This window comes from Falco cherrug, chromosome 7 (genome assembly GCF_023634085.1).
Source record: "Falco cherrug isolate bFalChe1 chromosome 7, bFalChe1.pri, whole genome shotgun sequence".
NCBI lineage: Eukaryota > Metazoa > Chordata > Aves > Falconiformes > Falconidae > Falco > Falco cherrug.
Genome location: NC_073703.1, coordinates 51,347,819 through 51,369,011, shown reverse-complemented (window position 1 = coordinate 51,369,011; position 21,193 = coordinate 51,347,819). Strand labels below are relative to the sequence as shown.

At 36.8% G+C, this 21,193-nt stretch overlaps 1 protein-coding gene across 8 annotated transcripts in view; it reads left to right on the top strand.

Moving 5' to 3' along the window:
• PCNX1 (pecanex 1) overlaps positions 1-21,193 on the top strand; it is a 92,168-nt gene that overhangs the window by 43,340 nt on the left and 27,635 nt on the right. For 5 of the 8 annotated variants that reach the window (XM_055715095.1, XM_055715097.1, XM_055715093.1 and 2 more), the window contains 12 exons: positions 1,684-1,774; positions 3,481-3,538; positions 5,648-5,865; positions 7,105-7,258; positions 8,016-8,048; positions 9,053-9,224; positions 12,730-12,840; positions 13,331-13,422; positions 14,649-14,758; positions 16,484-16,589; positions 18,309-18,401; positions 20,559-20,709. In XM_055715095.1, coding sequence (XP_055571070.1) covers positions 1,684-1,774; positions 3,481-3,538; positions 5,648-5,865; positions 7,105-7,258; positions 8,016-8,048; positions 9,053-9,224; positions 12,730-12,840; positions 13,331-13,422; positions 14,649-14,758; positions 16,484-16,589; positions 18,309-18,401; positions 20,559-20,709 — 1,389 coding nt within the window. The remainder of the gene's footprint in view (positions 1-1,683; positions 1,775-3,480; positions 3,539-5,647; positions 5,866-7,104; positions 7,259-8,015; positions 8,049-9,052; positions 9,225-12,729; positions 12,841-13,330; positions 13,423-14,648; positions 14,759-16,483; positions 16,590-18,308; positions 18,402-20,558; positions 20,710-21,193) is intronic. The other 3 variants (XM_055715099.1, XM_055715094.1, XM_055715096.1) reach the window with 2 other exon arrangements.

Sequence of the window (21,193 nt, the reverse complement as noted above, 5' to 3'; positions counted from 1 at the left end):
GTAGGGAGGAAGATGCCTAATGCCTTGCACTAGTTGAAAATTTAAACTTGAGTAACCACTGTTCACTACACTGTGCTTTAAAAACCAAAGGATACTTGACTGAAGTGCTTGATTAAAATCTTGACTATTTGGGAAGATATCGTGGCAAGTGAACTTGCTATTTATATTTCCTTACAAATTCTTATAGCTGATGTAAGTAATTGAGAGTGCTGTTGCATTACCAAGCTCTGATGCATGCTGTGTTTGAATCCTGAGCCAAGTAGCTGACTGTCCTGTCAGAATGGTTGGGCTTGGCACAGCTGTGGTATGTGTCTAGTTGATCTGAAGTGCCTCCTCTGAGAGTAGAAGCTTTATGAAGTATTTTCAATATATCAGTATTTTTCCTTCGTTGCAATTTTAATAATCCATTTGGAGGTGTTTTAACCTCTTTCAGACTTTTTTACATTGAACTTTGTCTGTGGGTCTGAAGAGAAGTTGGAGAGTCCATGGGGGGGGGGGGGGTATAAAAAAAAAAAAAGCAAACTCCATTCTGTTAGAAGCAGGCTGTGTTCTCACAGAATCTGATCCCGTTAGGTGTTTCTCCTGGGACTGCTTGTTAGCCTGTATCAACAGACGAGCAAGCTGCTAGTCATGCAGCTGAGAGGTGCATGGAGTTTTTGCTTCACATGCTCTATAGTGGGATTTTCTTGTTTTGTATAAGCAGATCTTAAAATATTGATGCAAAGCATGCATGGCTTAAGAAGGGGTTTGAGCTAGAAGAGATGGAGTAGTTGGCAGAATGCTTCATATGAGATCAATTTCAAAATCTGCTTCCTGCATTCAGAGCTGAAATATATTGAACCTGGCCTTCAGGGGAAATTACAATGCCTATGTCTCTGATTAGACTATTGTGGAAGAAGGGCACTGTAAAAACATCATATTGTGAGTAAGGTAATTTATCTTTTGAGTTATAATCTCTGGGCACTTTTTTGTTAATTATATATTTAGAGATACCTTGATAGTGTTTATTCAAAAAGTTTTTAATAACAACTTTAGGAAATGATGGTTAATGGAGTTCCAGGAACTCCAAATGGTTTATCTGAGATGTTAGTTTGCAGTCTTCTGTTCTTACACTGAACTGTTTGGTGCTGGCTTGTAGAATAGATCTCTGCCTGCCATTCCTTTTTCAGTTTTTCTAGAAGTACAACTTACTCTGGCCACTTCTTTTACTCTTTGTGTTTCTTGCCTCCAAAATAAATTTATTCAGGACACTCGAATCTGCCTTGGCTAAATGCCATGGTTTTAAAATACTGATAGTGCATGATGTACTGATTGTTCTACTGGGGGTGGGGAGGAACTGAAAAACAGGTCATTGCAAGTTGTTCACCAGGTTATTTTCTAAGTGAGGGACAAAGAGGTTCACATTTTGCTTCTGTGTGTTAATGGTGACATCTTGTAAAAAACCTTAAAATTCAGTATTGCAGTTTACTGTACATGTCATGTAAAAAGGTATGAAAGAGGACTGAATAGCTAATGTCTTGTCTACGTTGCTGACACATTAATGCATAATCACATTCTGTATTCTGACACTGATGTAAATCTAGCGGTTTGTATTGATCTCAGTAGTAAGTTAATAAATAGAAACTAGTACCAGTGGGATGAAACATTAGATTTTGACCTGCTCTTGACCTTTTTCTTTAATAGGTAAGTTCAGTTCTACGCTCTACGAGACAGGGGGCTGCGACATGTCGCTTGTGAACTTTGAGCCAGCTGCAAGAAGAGCATCCAACATCTGGTGTGTGTGAAGGCCAGTCAAAAGTGATGATTCTTGTCTTACTACAACCAGATCTTTGATTTTCATTTTAAAAGGTTATTTAGTATGGACTATAGAAAATGAACATAAAATATTACTCTATACTTTTGAAACCTAAGTGATTTGTACTAGAAGATGACACTAACAGCATAAATAATCTTCTTGGCTTAAATAAATCCAGAAAATGGAGACTACTGTTAGCTTGAGCAGTGAACGTCTAAACTGAGAACTTGACAAATGCTTTTTTTTTTGATTGGCTTATAGAAAGCCTTTCTTAAAGGATTTAACCTGGTTTCTGGGAAAGTAGGTGGCTGTTGACCATAATGACTATTAACTTACTTACAAATGAACTTCCAATTGTGAAGCAAATGTAAACTGATAAATTCGTTCTCAAGTTCATAGATGGCATGAAACAATACATGGAAGTGTTAACATGCCTGAGGTTACAATTTAACTTACCATTGAAATAGCCAGCTACGTACTAGAAAATTCATCTGCTGCTGGAAAGATGCCCGCTCTTTCTCTGAAGGGACAGGAGGCAGAAGAAAGAAAAACATCCCAAAACATCCTTCCCTCCCCTCACCCCAGTCCACTTCACCACATAGAGCTGCTCTGGAGCTATTGCGTCATGCTGAATGTTACGAAATTCCCAGTGTGAGTGGAATAGCTGTTGGAATTATGGAGTAAGGAATATAAAGGCTCCCATATTAAAATCTTTCTTGTGATAGTGTGCAAGTGCCTTTTGTAGAGTTGAACTTTGGCAAAAAGTTCTGCATTCCTTGCACAAAGCTGCCAATGCCTGCCTGTACTGCTTGCATGTTCAAGATGCAGTGGCTTTGCTGATGGCTGCTATTATGAAGTTATATGTGCTAATGGAAGGAACAAACTGGCCATGCCCAAATAATCAGATCTTAGCTTCAGGGAATGCTGGAGTTTCAGTGAAGTAAAATTGATAACAAAGAATGTTTTTATCTTAAGGCAAGGAACTGAAGGAAAGTTGCATAAATTTGGTACAAGTCTTACAGCCATGTGATTTACATGGAAAACAAACATCAAAAGCTATCCAAAATTTGGGGAAAAAAGCAATGGTTGGATATGGACTCTCATACAGTAAGAGAAATTTCTCCTCATCTCTAATGAATGGAAATTGCAAAGTAATTTTGCTTTTCTTACCAGAAGTTTAATTTTATTTAAATTTTTCAAAAGCAATTTAAGATTAAGTAACTCAGTATGCTTGTGTTAAAGTATGTGTTATTTTTGGCAGTTTTGGGACCTTGGCAAAAACAGTATAGAACTATATGTGAAAACATAGCAGACTCTGCACTCATCTAGAGATGCAATGCGTGTTTACACCTCAGATTATAAACATTTTTTTTTTTGGAAGTGAAATAATTGCTATTGTGATGATTGGTGTTAGACATCTTAAGGACTAAGTGTTGAGAAGTTATACGAAGAGTAAGGGTAAAGAGTGTCCTGATTTACTATAGCTACAGAATTTATTGCAAAACACAAGACTAAGTGGATACTTGTGTTTAAAATATGTGATTGAAGGAAAAAAACTTACAGAAGGATTTTTGGACAAAATTTGCGAGGAGTCAAGAGTTAATTTGGGACACTAGAAAACTAAGAGTGGCCTGTTGAAATAAAATGTAGTTTTATAATCTGAAGTCTTTCCCCTGTTCTTGTAGTGACACGGACTCTCACGTATCGAGTTCTACCTCAGTTCGCTTTTATCCACATGATCTAGTAAGTCCTTCTTGCTTATTTTTAAAGCATGCAAAAAAAATCAGAAGACTTTCCAATTGTATAGTGCTGATTAATCATCCTATGTGTTAGTTCTTTGTTTTTAAGAAGGCTTTTTTGCCCGGGTTTAAATGAAGATAAAGTATTTATTTATTGTTGCAATGTCTTCATATATGCATAAAAGCTCATCTTTCTGCATAGCGCTTTAAATGTAAATGGTTTTCTCTGATCTAAAGCATAGTGATTTCCTGTATCACATGGAAATTGGATGTTCTGAGATACCTTGTAATGGCTTTCCAGAGATGACTGGACAACTTGGACAGTTTTCCTTCTGTACGTTACTAAGATTAGCAGGCAGCAAAGAATAAATTCTGTGTTCTGACCAAGAGAAACTTCAGTAATTTCCCTGAAAGGAATTTAACAATCTATCATTGGAATATGCTGTACAAAATTTTAATTCATACACAAGGAACAACCGGGGGGGGGAAGGCAGAGGCTTGCAATGTGTTGTGCTGTAAATAGCTTTAGAATTCCTTAGCTTTGTGATCTCAAACCTTTTTATATTGTTGTCAAGTCCAGACGTACCTGTACTCTTAATTCTGAAGTCTTATGCTGCTGTGTCATGAAAACAGTGCAAATGGTCGTGATCAATATGCTTTGATTTCCTAGCTTAATAAAGTACCTAATGACCTAATCAAGGGGGAAAATGAAACACGGATTCAGCATTTGGCAGAGGAGCAGACCTCAATTTGCCTGACCACGGTTTTGATCAAGAATGTGCTTTTCAAACCCAGCATCTGCTAGAGGAACTTAATTTCCTTTCCACCACCCCCCTCAAAAACATAGCCTTCAGAAAAGAGGCTGCATTACCCGTTATGTGCGGTTGGTTTGTCAGTGTGGTACCACTGGAGGAAGTGATTCTGTTTAAGGCAAACTCATATTTATAAAAAACTTAGCCCATGTGGCTACATAGAAACTTCCACTGAAATTTATTATTAGTGCAATGAATGTTATTGTGCCTTTTAAGACACAAAGCTTTTTAAACTGTCAAAAAAGCACCTATTCTGACACAGCTTGTCTAAGTATGTTTTATATTTTTGAAATGCCTTTAGAAAGGGAGTGGTTTTGCTTGTTTTTATTAGTATTTTTCTAGGAAGGAAAAGATGACTGAACATAGTTACAGTACACTGATGCTTTAAGGAGTCAGGAAAAAAAAATCAAAACCAAAAAACTAAATGTTTAAGGTAATTGTGAAAACCCTATAATTTTGACACCTAAAGGTGACATACGTATTTAAATTTTAATCTTTGCCTTATAAAGATTGCGAAGATCTTTCATTAAATGGTCATTTAATGGTAATACTTTTTAAGACTGAAGGGCAGTGCATTAAGATGTTTCTTGGCCTGTTAATGAAATCTATAAAGTGGATTAGATGACACATACTGTAGTAATTTGTCAACCTTGTGAGTACCCTCCTTCATGGTCGTTGGTATTAGTGTGATTTCAAGAGAATGCTGGAGTAGCAAGCTATAAAATAAGTGAGAAATACAGTCAGTCATAAATAGTACTTGACTAGTTAGGGCAGAGTTTTTTTAAATTTGAGTATATTCTGAATCCAGTGAGTTTGAATTTGACCACTGATGCATGTGTATGTTGCTTTGTCATGCAAAACCAATCATTCAGCATGGGTATGCATGCAGATTAGCTAACTTTAAACAAATGACAACACATTTCTTAAAACTCAGAATTGGATTATTCTTGTAGTGTATGTTATTTCTGTTCACACATCAGTTTACTTGTCTTCAAATTTGAAGTTTTCAGAGTAAATGGGATAATGTGCTTGGAAGACACATTCATAATTCATTTGAAATAAGACATATGCTAAAATGCCAAACGGTTGTGTTGTATGCAAGCTATTCTTGCAGCTGGTGATATTCATTTGCCATGCTAAGGACAGGAAGAGTAAGCAGAAGCCTGAGAACTGACAGTGTTTAACATTTAACCTCTGTAAAGTGAAACAGAGTAATTCTAGCAGTTTTCTCCAAAGCACTTTTCAGTGGAATATGGTGTTATAATAAAAATGAGCTTCTGTTAATACTGACTTTCTTTTAGCTTTCTCTTCCTCAGATCAGGTTGAACAGGCTGCTAACCATGGATACAGATCTGCTGGAGCAGCAAGATATTGACCTGAGCCCTGACCTTCAGGACCACATGCAACCTCAAGAGGAAGCAGCTCAAAAAGTCAAGCAGTACTATCGCTTTTGGATCCTGCCTAAGCTTTGGATTAGCATCAATTTTGATAGATTAACTCTCCTGGCTTTATTTGATAGGTGAGATCCTCATACATGACAAACATCAGAAAGTAAAGATTTAAAAAATGGTAACTAAACTGTGAGTAATAGAGATACTTATCCTTACAGAATTGTACTTATTTATACTCTGAAAGATGAAAGGGTAATACAAAACAGTTTTTTCTAAAATAATAAAGGCTACTTTCCCTTTTTCTCTGGCAGTGCCAAAAAGGAAAAAACCCAAACAACCCTACCTTCACTCTTCATGAGTGGCATGACAGTGTATTTAGTCAAGAGAAATTTGTTGCCAGTATTTAAAGTTAGACAATAACCTTCTCCAAAAAACTGAAAGGGTTTAGAACCTGGTGCATACATTATTTCAGCAAATCGAGAGAATTTACCAGCTGTTTCAAAGCATTGTTCCAGAGGGTCATCTAATACTGTAACCAGGGATCCTCAAACTTTTTAAGCAGGGGGCCGGTGCGCGGATGAAGTGGCAGGCAGTCATCTGCGGCTGCTTGGTTCCCCCCCAACCCCCCGGGGGGGTGTGTGTGGGGTTCTGTAAATACCGGGGGCCGGATTGAGGACCCTGGGGGGCCGTATCCAGCCCGCGGGCCGTAGTTTGAGGACCCCTGCTGTAACCTGTTGTCGCTGCTGCATTTACCTAGTGGAATATAACTAAGGTGACTCCATGGTTACCAGCTTTTGGAGTTATTTAAATTTTAGTAGTGAACTTCCTTGAGATAAACAATATACTAGTGATTCTGTCCAGGCGAAAATACTATTAATTCTGTTCCTAAGCACTGCCCGTATCACATGGAACTCTCTTTATTCCACTTGGCATGTCTTAGCCAAGTGAGAGTATGTTTAGTTTCTTCAATACAAAATCATCAATGACAGATTATATACTGATAAGCTTCATGCATATATTTCCTCACAGGCTTGTAACCATCATGTGTGGGTCTTGGTATAGATTTATATTATGGATCATGCTTTTGGATGAGCATTTGAATTATTTCTGAAGTTATCTTCTGCTGTTTAAAGTAAAATTCCATAAGATACTAATAGCTATTGAGCTATTACTGAAATCCTGCTAGCTCCTAGCTTTGCTAAAAGACAGTGTGCTAGTATAGTCAGTGCAAGTTCAAATCTATTTTTAACTACTTTGCTACAACTCTTGTTAACTTCTGACCATAACTGTTCCCTTGCAGCTTTTTCTAGACATAGTTAGCTTTTAATTCTGTCCTTTTTTTTTTTTTCCCCCCTCTTCTACTACAGGAATCGTGAGATCCTTGAAAACGTGTTAGCTGTCATCCTAGCTATTCTAGTTGCGTTTCTGGGCTCTGTACTTCTTATAGAGGGCTTTTTCAAGGATATTTGGGTCTTCCAGTTCTGCCTGGTAATAGCCAGCTGTCAGTACTCGCTGTTGAAGGTATTTTAATTTTTATCTTTCCTTTTTGTAAAAAATAGAAATAACTTCAGTTGGGCGTTGCAGGTTGGTTAAACTTTAAGGAAAAACATGCATATTATCATTTACGAAGAAAGGAGTGAACTTCAGCTTCGTGGAAAGTTTCATAGATGGTCATACAAGGTCACTTCACTAGAATGGTTCTGTGTATGTTTGTTAAACAACCTTTTATTTGTTGTTCTCACACACTTCTTGTTTTCCCAAAAAAGCACATTCTTACTGGCTGAAAACAGCCAACAAACTAAACCTGGAGTTTTATTGTTTGGCTGGAGTTTTGGGGGGGTTATTTTCATTTTTAAGGTGGATACACCTCAATGCATTCATATTAAGCAATTATATCTAAGCATACAGAATCCTAGATTTTATCAGACAGCTGTTAATGCTGTTTTTGTCATTTAAGAATAATTGTTTATTTCCTTAGGATTAGACTGTCGGGTTGGAAATCAGATTTAAAATTGAAGTGCATAACACAATTTGTGTTAAAGGTAAAAGTTTGAAAACAGTAATTTTTAGAAAACCTTGGCTATAGACATACTCTCTGAACATATTTTATAGTTTAATACTTTGTGTTATTTAAAGGATATAGAGTGGCTTGACAACTGTAGAATTAATTGTAGATATTATGAAAAGAACTTCAATCAAGAAGGGGGGTGTGTGTAGGAGGAGGTAAACACACTTACCTGTAGATTGGGTAACTCTGCTCTTTCTGTTTCGGTTTCAGAGTGTTCAGCCAGATTCTTCTTCCCCTCGACATGTAAGTCATGAGCATGTGCCAGTATACTAAGCTTGGGCTTGTAGAACTTCCACAGAGAACTGATCTGTTTAGTTGGATCTTTTAGCGTTTCTCTTATTTGCCTTCATAAGGCAGGATAGGCTTAGGTTGTCGTCAGTGTGTGAGAAGGGAACTGACATTATCTCCCCTACTTTGTATTTAGTAAATCCTGTCCGCCTTGCTTTAAGCCTCTATGGCCTTTTGCTTTAGAGCCATATCCTGATAGGTTTTTGTATGAAACTTTAATATTCAAGCAATTATACTGAGAAGTATTCTTAATGTTGTAACTTGCTATACTGGTATGAACCGACACGGCTTTGATCTTCTATTCTGGTCTTGTAGGTCATTCAGTTGTCCTAGCATGCACACAGTCTTATTTTTTCACTCTGAGTATGCAGTGCTCTAGTGAGCATTAACATTTGAGCATGGAAATGTTAATGTGCTAGTGTTGCACAATGTGTGCATCTGCTAGATTGCCAAGACAAAATATTTATGTCCTAAATAAGGTATGAAAAAGCATTATTCCTCTGCAGCAAGTAATTCGTATTACTTCAGGTAATAAGTTGTGTGTTTTAACGAACACACAAATACAGATACTTCCTTTTTTTTTTTCCCCAGCAGGAGCAGTATCCGAGTCATTTTAAACAACTTTAATTGCTTCTTTTTCATAATAAGGATACTCTATCTTGCTTATGAAGCCTAGTCAGTTTCTCTGGCATTTAGTATTGTAAGGGCCATACTTGAAAACTTAGTGGAGAATAAGGGTAACTGTATCTTAGTCTAACTTAATCTGTTGTGTCCTCATCATATCAAAGCCACACACACAAAAAAGACTTACTTAATGCAAGGTGATGCATTAAGGGGTTTATGAAAAAAAAATGTGCTAAGATGATTACATTATTTGATGACTAGTGATTAATGTTGGTTCTGAAATTATCTGTAACAGAAAAGTAACAATTACTTTTTCTGTGTTGTTTTTTAAACAGGGTCATAATCGTATCATAGCCTATAGTAGGCCTGTGTATTTCTGTTTATGTTGTGGTCTTATTTGGCTGTTGGATTATGGCAGCAGAAACATATCTACAACAAGATTCAGGTTGTATGGAATGGCTTTCACCAACCCATTGCTGCTGCTGTCAGCCAGGGACTTAGTTATAGGTGAGTGGCTTCTTCATGGATTTGTTTGTTTCACCACAGGAGAAATTTCCCCATGCCTGCCCCCACATCTTTTTATGACACTGTTTGCATCATCACCTTCTAAATGGAGTTCGCTTAGTTTCCTTTGGAAAGAGTAGTTTTAGCTTTGAAGTCTATGGGTAAAATTTCTCCCTCCTATCGCTCTGCTGTAACAAACTGCAGATAATAAACTAATACGGTGTTGTAGAAAGAAAATACTTTTAGCTTTTTAATTATCTAGTATCTTAGTCCTCATCCCTGGACCTTCTGTTCTTTCTTCTTAACTTGGACCCGGATATGCCACCCTGGCTTGGACCTAGCTGCTCAGGAGTTAAACGTTTTGATTCAGACGCTCTTGTACTCTCTAGAGGGGCTTGTGGCAAATGAGTAGGAGTTCTCTTAAATCACGTTGTTTGTGTTTAGTGATCAGGTTGAACAATAGAGACACAATTTTTAAAAACACTGTAGACAGATTAAATCTTATTTAGTGTGTCTCTTCTCATAACAGACCTATCCGCAATACCAAAAATGTAATTTTGGGCTGTATGAGATACTTCCATTGTATTCTGAGCAGCACAGTGTGTTCACAATAGTTCTTATATTTTAACACTCACTCCACCCCCAAAAAAACCAACCTAAACCCACCACCTCAAAAAAAAAAAAAAAAAAAAAGCCAAAACCCACATACACAAAAACCCAACAAAACTTTCTTTTACTTAAAAAAATTATAGAAAGTAGTAACAGCTGTGTAATCTCAGGCAAAGCCTATAGAAAGGAGAGAGAACGTAAACATCTGAAGACCATCTGATCATAGAAACTTTGTGCATATTCTTAAATGGAGCAGAGCTATTTGGGTGATACTCTCTGGATTACCTCTTTGGAGGGGGAAGAAAATCTGTAAGGATTCATCTAAATTGAACACACTTTCTCTTCAGTTGTACCAAAATATCTGTGCATGAAAGACTGCAGCAGTTAAGTGTTACGACTACATGCCTCCAGTTTTTGGACAGTCTTCTAAGTAAAATGAAAACTTGAGTCTTAATTTGTATTTTTTTGTTTACTTTATCAATAAAAATTAGTCAGGTATTTTAGTTTTTGTTTATTTTGGGAATATCCTGAATTTCATACCTAGTACTATTTCCCCCTTCAACTTTCTGCTGCTAAGTCTGTATTTAAATATCCAGAGGGAAAAGGTCAAAGCCGCTTATTTATGAACAGAGGGTTGTCCAGGAATTTACAAAGGTGCTTTTCTGCAGATTCTATGATCTGTTTATGCACTGGACTACTTCATTCTGTATCTGTGATGGAAAAAGAAGCTAAGACAGCAGACGGTTTTGACTTATTCAAGACATACATCTTGCTTCTTTTCCTCTGTCAATTTCAAAAGTCTTTTCTTCCCATTCCTATCACCTAGAGTCATTGCCATAATGTATACCCATAAGGTAGTACATAGATATATATAAAAGTGGTGTGTTGCATGGGGAAAGTGACCTACTTTTAAAAAAAAGTTCTTAAGAGTGTTTTCCAGTTTTAAAGACATGCTGGCTTCTTCACCAGACCATGTCCATTCTGGAATTAGGTTTTGAAATGTCTCAGTTGAAGAGTTCTGAATGCTTTTTGATCCTTGTGTTTTACTGTTCTTCTTGGGTATTTTGCACCACCTTATGTGGTTTATATTTCTTAACAGTTCTATCAACAAAAAAATCAGATTGCCAGAACAGTTCTCACTGCTTAAAAAAAAACAAACCAAAATAACCTCCCCCCCTTAATGTTGATGAAGCACTATTTCAAAAAGCTTTCTGTGTATTGCAAAGCAAGCTGGCTGCTAGCAAACATACTTCATTAGCACAAAGTAAAAATCTCAGCTGCCTTTTTTCCCATTCCCGGGCATAGCTACTAGAGCAACACAGGTGCAGGGCAAGGCAAACTTTGTGCTTAGATAACATAATCGCTTAATCGCTGTGCCCTTGCCAACAAACAAGTGAGGACTGGTATAAATTTATTTATGTATTTATTTTGTCTCCCACATGTTGGACTTCATCAATTGCTTTCAGTCTGCTCCATATTTATAACAGTTGCTTTCTGGTTTTGCCTAGGTGGTCCCCATTAGAGGCCAATTCTGTTATAGATGTCAAAAGCAATCAGAAACGTTGACTTTTTGCTGGACTACCCTTTATAATTTGTGTAGACCCAGATTTATTTTATAATTTTGTTTTCAGTGGACCCAAGATAGTTCAACTTCTAAGCCTTCATGAAACAGCTTCATTAGCCTCCTATGTAGGCTTCCTTGAGTAATGATTTGAGATGAAGTTTTTACTTGAGAATTCTGAAAAATAGCTGCTTCCTAGTCTCGTATTTCTGAATTCATATCAGTAAAAAGATGCAGACCTTATTGTTTTTCCCCAGCCCTGAACCTACGTGTGTTTAAACAGCACTTAGTTATTTAACTTTACCAAGGAGTAGGAAAAAACCCTAGATTCTTAGTTGCTATCTCATGTAGACATTTCTGATGTGATACCCTTTAGTATTCAACCATTCTGTGGATATAGTTAGAAACATAAAACTGAGAGTTGTGACTGTACAGGATACTTTAAAATTGGTTTCTTCTTTTGCTACCTGAAGCTACAAGTCAATGAGGTTATAGGAAATCCTCCCTAAACTGCTGGATCTTGTCTGCTAGGGTTATTTTCATGGTTTGATTCTTCTGTCACTCAGAACCTAGAACTTGTCATATGCTGCTGCTTGTAAATTACATCTGAACTATTTAGCAGCTGTGTAAATAGCTGTTATTTCTGCACCTTTTACTCCTTAAGATGGAAAGTGATAGGTACAGGTTGGGACATTCTTTGTATTAAAATTAAGTGGCATTTGTTTATCTTTGCATCCTAAGTAGTGTAATTTGCAGAGGTTTTAATGGTTCATACAGTTACCTGTTTTCACATAAAAAAAAAAAAGTCATTTAAGATCAGAACTCTTCAGGAGTGGTGTAGGAAAATGAGTGAAAGTGTCAGATGTTACTAGTGGCAAAAAACCTGGAGGTGAAATGCTTGGCTTCTCTTACATCAGTGTGGCTGGTGTTAGCTTGCTCCTGTAACTCCAGACAGGCAGTTAGGTTCAGATAAGCCTCATTTACAATGAGTGGAAACTTAAAAATCTTCTAGTCTGTAAACGTTCTTGGCTGATCTTTCTAAATAAAAATGGAAAGCCTGAATTGGCCTGTGTCCGTTTCTACATCGATTAAAATGGAAGTACAAGATATTTTCTGACTGTTGGTCTATGTAACCTGTATATTCAGTCAGTTCTGAATCACTGAAGTAGAGATTTACATAATGACTATTTTCCTTAGAATTGAAAGTAGAAGTACTTCATAGATGTTGAGTTAAATGGTATGGGTGACACCCTAGAACTTAAACTGAATAGTATGTTAACATGCTATGTTTTTCATATTCACCACTTTCAACTGTTGTTTTTTTTTTTTCCTCCATAGTGTTTACACTATGTTTCCCTATAGTATTCTTCATTGGTCTCCTGCCTCAGGTGAATACATTTGTGATGTATCTCTGTGAACAGCTGGATATTCATGTCTTTGGTGGCAATGGTGAGTGGTGTTTTTTATGTCAGTGGCAAAAACATGGTTAGGACCAGCCATCAGATTAGTAGGCTAGTTAAAAAAAAAATCTAATGATTTTACTATTTATTTATATTCCTACCCTATAAGCATAGAATACTAACTGTATTTTCAGAAAGGCTAAGGGTCTTCTGATTGATTATTGAGAAGTAGAATTACTGTTCTAGTAACTCTGTCAAAAAGTATACTTTCTTCCTTGACTGGTTTGTGTTGCAGTTGTTAACTATTCCCATGGTAATGCTGTTGAATAAATGAGCAGGTAAATAAAGCCACAGAAATTGCTTTTTTTAAAAAAAAATCATTTGTAGGGGAAAGTACAGGTAGTTGCTGTGGTTTGGATTATTTTTAATATCAAGTGTTGCAACTAGGGGGCTATTATCTTTATTAATCTGCAGTATATTGTATTCTAACCTAATTATATAACACTACTAAATGCTTCTTTCTTTTCTATGATATTCAGCTACCACAAGCCTGCTTGCAGCACTTTACAGTTTTATCTGTAGTATTGTGGCAGTAGCGTTGTTGTATGGACTGTGCTATGGTGCCCTGAAGGTGAGCAAAATCTTAGACACAGCATATATTAATGTTTTGGGGTTTGTTCTCTGCTTCCTTGTATCTTAGATACTTAAATATGCAGAAAGTGAATTAAGAATGGAATATTAGTCTGGTTTGGTAGGGTTTTATGCATGCTCAGCTATGATGTCAGTAACGGAGATGCAGTGCAGGAACAAAGCAAATTTTTTTGATTTAAGAGGTTTATCACTGTGCCTCCACTAACAGGCAATTTTTATTGGCCAAAACCACATGATGTTTACCATCAGTTCCATTCTACATGTGGCTTGTTTCTAGCACAGTCTTCATGTATTGGTTTGTTAATCTCTCAAAATGGCTCATGTGAGTGTGTTTTCCAGTGCTGCAAACCAGAAAGTCTTTTCAAATAAAGATCTAATTTGAAAAGAAACCAGGAAATAGTTTATAATGACAAAGTAAAGATGTGTGCCTATCTAAAAAGTGGAGTTAGCTGGCAAAGGGAGGGGGAAAAACCCCCAAACGAACAGTTTTTTCTTGCTTGAAACACCCTTCTCTTTGAAAATAGTGTGGTTGGTTTTGTTGGTTTCAGGTGTTTGTCAATAATCAAATGCTATCAGTTCACCATTAATTGTAGCATGTGCACCTTCCAACTTGGAGTTGACTTTTTTCCACTCTTCCACAGACAGTAAAAAGTTGCTAGAGGAAATACTCCTATGATGCCATTGACTGCAGAACATAATTAGCTTTCTGTGAATTTGTATGTTTGTCTAATTAGCCTTTTGTAAACACATCTGTTCAAGATAAACAAGCTTTAGCAAAGCATCAGTGTCGCATCTTTGTAGATCCTGTACAGATCATGAAAAGAAAGAGGACTACTGTTTTAATTGGAATTCAGCACATGAGGGAAAAAAAATAGTAAAAACATACGTAACTTTCAAAATTAAGAAGTTACTAATTGCAGCTCCAAGAACCTGTGGTCTCAAGGAATGCAGGAGATTATTCATAAGTTATGAAAACTGATGACTGCAATGATTAATGCTGTAGGCTTAAGGGATGTACACTGTGTTAGTTTCCAATTTCTGGTTAGATGTGTAAAATTGATCAATATTTTTGTACTGAAAGTCCTCTTTGATGTGGAATTCTATCTTAATTTTTCCATTCTCTTACTATGGTATACATAATTCTTACGTCAGATAAGTGTTACGTACTTTGTGTCCTTTTTATTAACGCTTCATTTCTGTCTCCAGGATTCTTGGGATGGGCAGCATATTCCAGTTCTCTTCTCCATATTTTGTGGTTTGTTAGTGGCAATTTCGTATCATCTCAGCAGACAAAGTAGTGACCCTTCTGTACTTTTGTAAGTGATTCATTTGTGTTCTTTCCCCTAGGAGGAAGCAAGTCACAAGGGAACATTGTTTATAATGTTATACACTAGTACTGTTTCAACTGGTAGTCACCAGCATTATCAAAAATAGTATGATATGTGTTCAGTAGTTTAAAGAGAAATTCTTAAGTTTTGCATCTAGTTCCCCCTCTAACAGCAGCCTTTCTTTGTGACTTCTGACCAATCTCTTATGTGCTGAAATTGATTTAACTGCCAATGTTCTCTAAAATGCCACTCGGGTGCCATCTTTCTGCTGGTGCATTTGTGCTGAACAGCCTGTACCCATTCTGTATTTAAAGAGGTGCTCAAAGCACAGTTTAAGCTGAAGCCCACGTGTGGATTTTTTGAACTGCTCTGCTCACTTAATTCATTACTGTGTTCTTATCTTGAATGTATGCTCAAAGTACTTGTTCAAATTATTTGATCTCAGATGCAAGACAATAAGGATCTGTTTTGGTGGTGAGTGTTCCCGTGTAGTGTGGGGAAATGTATTCGTGTTGCTGTTCTGAGTTGGAGTATTGATCTGATGATGAGAGTATTTCTGATGCAGTTAATAGTTATGTGTGTAGAACAAAATAGTTCCAGTATGGTAAACACCTCCCACAAAGTAGCCAATAGAGGCTCAGTCATATACCTGAGTTAGAGCTTGAAGCTCAATATAAATCTAACCATAATTTTGGATGAATTTGATAAGTGGTAGCGTGGGGTAGATAATGAGGGGCCTATTCTGTCCACAGGGGAGATTAATGATTCCTGACTGTTCGCACTGAAGGAAGATTTTTACCTTTGGGTTGACAACCAAACCTTGTTCTGTTTCTCTTAGTTCAGGTGACTTTACTCAGTTAGTGTGAGGTCCTTGTCCCTAGATACCTATTCTTTTGTTCTTTCCAAGTACTATAGCCTGGATGCTTATATTTGATGTGCAGGTTCACCTATTTAGACGGATGTGGCGCAGTTAAGCATTGCAGTATGTAATTGTCTTTGAAGATCTAGGGCTCATTCTGTAGCGAGCTTCCTGTTGATAAAATCAAATAATACATATTTCTGTACCACATAAGGTATTGTAAGAAAAATCACATTGAGGGCTTGCAGGACACTCTTTGCTAGGACTGCTGCATATGGTCTTCTAAAAGCTTAGGTGTAAGTTTTTTGGCCTTTAGTACCAGAAAGATCTGCTAAGACTTTAGTAGTTTGGTTAGCACAACTAAATCATGAATTAATCAGGGTAGTGTAGTTGGTTTTGGTTTTGTTGGGATTTTTTTTTCTGTTACTGTTGAGGTTTGAACTAAACCAAGGAGTTCTTGGTGTTCTAGTTGGTGTTGACAAATAGACAACTAAACTTTGCACCAAGTTACATTTCTGTTGCTTATGAACTAAAGTTTTGTTTCGTGGGTACTAAGAACTCCACTTTGAATTAACGTTTTTTTCAGTTACTTGTCTTGGTACTGGAGAAACTGCTATTTGAACATCTGACTGCTCACCTTTTAATAAGGTGGTCATTGTCTGCAACCAGAGAACTAATTCTTGTATAAAGTTGAGATCTCATCTTTGTAAATTTGCTCAGCCATGTGAAAACACTGATAAGCCAGGATTACTTTTTCTTCTAATCAACTTGTAATAGAACTTTTGATTTTGTTATTCTTCTAAAACCACATCGAACAATACATGCTTTTCAGTGGGTTCCTTTTTGTCTTTAAGCTCTTTAGTGCAATCAAAATTTTTTCCTAATTCTGAAGACAAAAACCCCGAGGATCCTCTTTCTGAAGTAAAAGATCCTTTACCCGAAAAGCTTAGAAATTCTGTGGTAAGTAGGCTTTTAAATTTTTTTTAATGAAATCTAAGCATTTACTTTATGTTAGTTTGTATAGCATCAGTTTGGATCTTACTTAACTCACAACACTTGTTGATTATCATGGTGTTGATTAGAATGGATACTGGAGTGTTTCCTTTAAATGTGGAGATGAACCAATGTACTATATTGAGTATAATGCTTATATTGCAATTTAAGTTATTTAAAAGGAGGCATGTGTGAGAATTAGAATTCCCAAGTGTGAATTCAGTGAAGTATCATGGAGGATTTTCTTTTAGCTTGTTGATAATATGATACTTGCTTTTGTACTAAAGTTAGTGGGAAAGAGTTAATGGTACCAAAATTAGATTAACTCTATTTCTATAATTGTGAGCAAGAGATTTGTGCGTGCTGTTCAGAAGCAGAAGATAAAACTGGTGGAAAGCATTGTGGGTTTTTTGTGGTTTGTCTGGTGTTTTTTCTTTAAAGAGCAGATGTAACTGGTTCCATTTATTTTAGCACATACTTTGAATTTTTAGTACAAATTCACTCTTAAGTATTTATGCAAATAGTAATATTTAAACATTTTTCACATGGTGGAGCAGTAAGTAAAGACTACGCAGCTTAGGATATTTAACTTGTACAAAAGAAGGTTGAACCTTGTGTAGGGCTTGGCTGTAGGAGACTAACAGTATAGATGGATTTCTCCTAGTACATCAGCCACAAGTGTTAACAGGGTGCAGTGTATGGAAACTGCAAGTAAATATTTAGTGCAGAGACTGCAGTTCTTTTACCACTTAACAGGAGAGAATGACTGTAGGAGCTGCAAGTTCCTCTTTAGCTCTCAAACTGTGGTGTTAGTCACCAAAGGGAGAGGGGAGCTAAGGGTTATGATACAGTCTTTCTTTTACTGTTTTTTAAATCAGGACTTACTGATTATTTTTTTTTTTTAAAAAAGCTGTATCTCAAGAAGTAAAGACCTTGCAGCAATAGCTGCTGTGTGTAATTATTTGGCAGATTTTGGAGTGGATAAGATCTTTTGATTTTCAGAGTTGAAAATATTAATGCTGTATTTACAGAGTGGGAACAGGTGTAAACTTGGGAGACTCCAAGTTGTAGTGACCCTAAGTACGTATTGCCCCCTTGTGACTACATCAGGCATTACTCATTTCATTTTTTTGCCCATTATTGACAGCTTGGCTTCATTTTTTTTAGGAGTAATGGAAAATTCAGACTTGTTCTTCATGGTCATTCCAAAGCTATCCTTTACCCTTCTGTAAAGGAGGTGGGAAAATGGTTAGAGACTAGTTGTTCCACCTGGTTGTTAGCTCTGTCTAGACAGCTGTTTTCCAGAGCTCTATTAATTGCTCCATAGTCTAAGCAATTCTTAGATCCTAAAGGGGAAATTTGGTTAGCCCTTCATGCTCTTTCATCAGTGCTGTACGGGGGTCCTTATAAACACTCACAGTCCAGAATGAGAGAGTGAATACATTGTGTAGATTAATTTCTCCTACCCTACTTTGGGTATGTGTCTTTGCACTTAACTCATTTGAAATAATGCTCTTAGCCGTAAGATTTGTCTTCTGAAATTGATAGCTTCAATGGAAGTAATTAATACTGGCATAACTTGAAAATCTTTGCTCAGTCTCAGTGTTACTGCTGATGGGAATTAAGAATCTGAAGAGGACAACAAAATCTGGTATTTTCTAAAATTATTTTGTTTTGACTCCCCAGAGTGAACGATTGCAATCTGACCTGATTGTGTGTATAGTCATTGGTATACTCTATTTTGCAATTCACGTCAGTACAGTATTTACAGTTTTACAGGTAAGCGTTCCATCATGTTTCCCATTTGTCTTCTATATACAAATACTCTAATGTTATATAAGGCTTACTCTGGTAGTGCACCGGGTCTCCTGACTACTTTTAGATGGTCTTTTAAATATATAGTGTGGCAAGTACATGACCAAGTATCTTCATATTCCGGTTTTATGTGCTCAAAAGCTCTTCTTGCCCTGCTCTTTCCCAGTTTCTTCTTACATTCTGGACTTGTTTGGTCTCTGACACAAAATACCCTCTTTTGCTTTATTTATCTCAGTTAAATAGTGTCAGGATGTCATGGTTTAACCCCAGCCAGCAGCTAAGCACCACACTAGCATTCGCTTACTTCCCTGCCGTGCCCCTGCAGTGGGATGGGGTGGAGAACAGGGAAAAAGGTTACAGTTGGGGTTGAGATAAGAACAACTTAATAAATAAAATAAGGGAAAATATAATAACAATTGTAATGAAAAGGAGAGAGGAATAAAATCCCCAAGGGGGAAAAATACAAACAAGTGATGCACAATACAGCTGCTCACCAACTGCTGACCAGTGCCCAGCCAGTCCCTGAGCAGGGATTGCCTGACCCTGGCCAATCACCCCAGTTTATATACTCAGCATGATGTTCTATGATATGGAATATCCTTTTGGCTGGTATGTGTCAGCTGTCCTAGCTGTGTGCCCCTGCAGTTTTTTGTGCCCCTGCAGCCTTCCTGCTGGCAGGGCCTAAACAACTGGAGAGTCCTCGACTTTGTACAAACATTACTTAGCAACAAGTAAACACATCCATGTGCTATTAGCATCATTCTCATACTAATTCCAAAACACAGCGTTGTACCAGCTACTGAGAAGAAAACTGACTTTGTCCCAGGCAAAACTAGGACATGGGATCATTTGGGAGTAAGGAAAAAATGAAACAAAATTTAAATTAAGCAGGTTTGATTCTTAAGGTTCAGCCCCTCAGTCTTTGACTCAGCAGTTGCATGCTAGTGTGGCTGTAGACTGTAGCATACAGGAGTACTCCTTTACTGGAATGGTTAATTACAAGACTTAAAACACTTGAAACTCAAACACTATTTGAATTGCTAGTCTAGCTAATATTACTGCTTTGGACACTTTTAATGTGTTTATAGGGCTCCTGCTTGATGATGATGACATGGGACCAGATCCTGTGCTTAAATTTATCTAAGTCATTTGCCTGAAGAGCTGGAGTTACTGAATTTCTTGGTTTTGCATTCCTGTAATGGAACCATTGTTTAGCTTGTGAATAGCCATATGTCAGGCAAATGAAAGTTTCTTGCACGTGTTTGAGAAGGATTTTGCTTTTCTGCTGCTGCCTGAAGTTTAAGTAAGAAACTAATTTTCAAAAGCATTATGTATTTAGGTAGCTTCAGGTTTTCAGGCGCAGTACATAAGCAGATGTACTAGGGTTTTTTCCGTAAGGAAAACATCTCTTCTGTTGTATGGCTGGACTTCAACACTGCTTTCGAATGTTGCTTTCTCCCAAGTTTGAGAAGCTTGGCAGTATGCTCTTCACCAGCTGTATAGTTCAATGGGCTTAGGCTTCACAGAATTTCTGAATCAAGAGCTTATAACAATGTAATACAATCCTAATTTTGCTATGACATACCTAGAAATTTTTGAGAAATTTTCAATGTATAAAAGTCTTGCTGTGAAATCCAGTCTTCATGGCATGTTAATTTAGTAGTATTTTGTGGCTTCTGTGAGCTTGGTCTTGGTGGTAGGCTTCTGATCCACCTACTTCTCAACAGAATATAAGATTAATGATTAGTTTTTCCTTATGCTTATACCCCCTTTTATCCAGGGGATGAAAATCTAAATTAGACTCGGCCTTTAGAGGATAATAGTTTCATAATTTATAAAATACAGGTGGGTCAGAAGCAATGGACTACGAAGAAAGATTGGTGTACTATTTCTACTTTAAAATACTTTTCAACTTAGTGAAAAATTATTAGAAATAGATGATTTATTCTCTCACAGGCATTTCTTGTTTGATCTTAAAGTTGGTAGTAAAGCTTCTCGTGAAAAAATTGACAGCTTACTATTACAGGAGTACTTGCCTAAATTATGGAAAAGGCATTGCATTGTTAGTGATTATTTTGTTTATAAAACACAAACCTTAATTTCTTCAACTCTTCTTTTTAGCCTATTTTAAGTTATGTTCTCTATGCATTGGTGGGTACGGTAGGCTTTGTGACCCATTATGTTCTGCCTCAACTCCGAAAGCAACTTCCTTGGCATTGCTTTTCTCACCCGCTGCTGAAAACCAAGGAATATTATCAGTTTGAAGTCCGAAGTAAGTATAATTCAAAGCACTTTTTTCAATTTGCTGTAGTTGCTGACCAACTTGTGTTACCCATTGATATGCTTAACCTCTTTTCTGTATTATTCATTATTAAATGGAGTATTTAATGACATCTAATTTAGAAGAGTCTTAGTTTTTTGGTTCCTCATGCTTTGATTCCACGACATGTTATGTATCTCTTAACTAGTGATGGTAACATTCTCTCAGAGCAGTTCCGTTAAAACAGTCTTCAAAATCTTAAGTTGCAAATGATTGCCATCATAATTTTTTTATGAAGGTAGAGTGTGTTTCACTAGCTATTTCTTCAAGATAGGAGTTTTCAAATGTATTAGAGGATTAGGTATGTTGAATACTGTCAGAGATTCCATCTTGGCATGGATTTGAGTCTTAATGGTAGTGTTGACATGTTTCAACAACAGAAGGCAGTGCAAGCAGCCTGCTGATGGAAAAACACACTAAGGAACCAGTTTTGCTA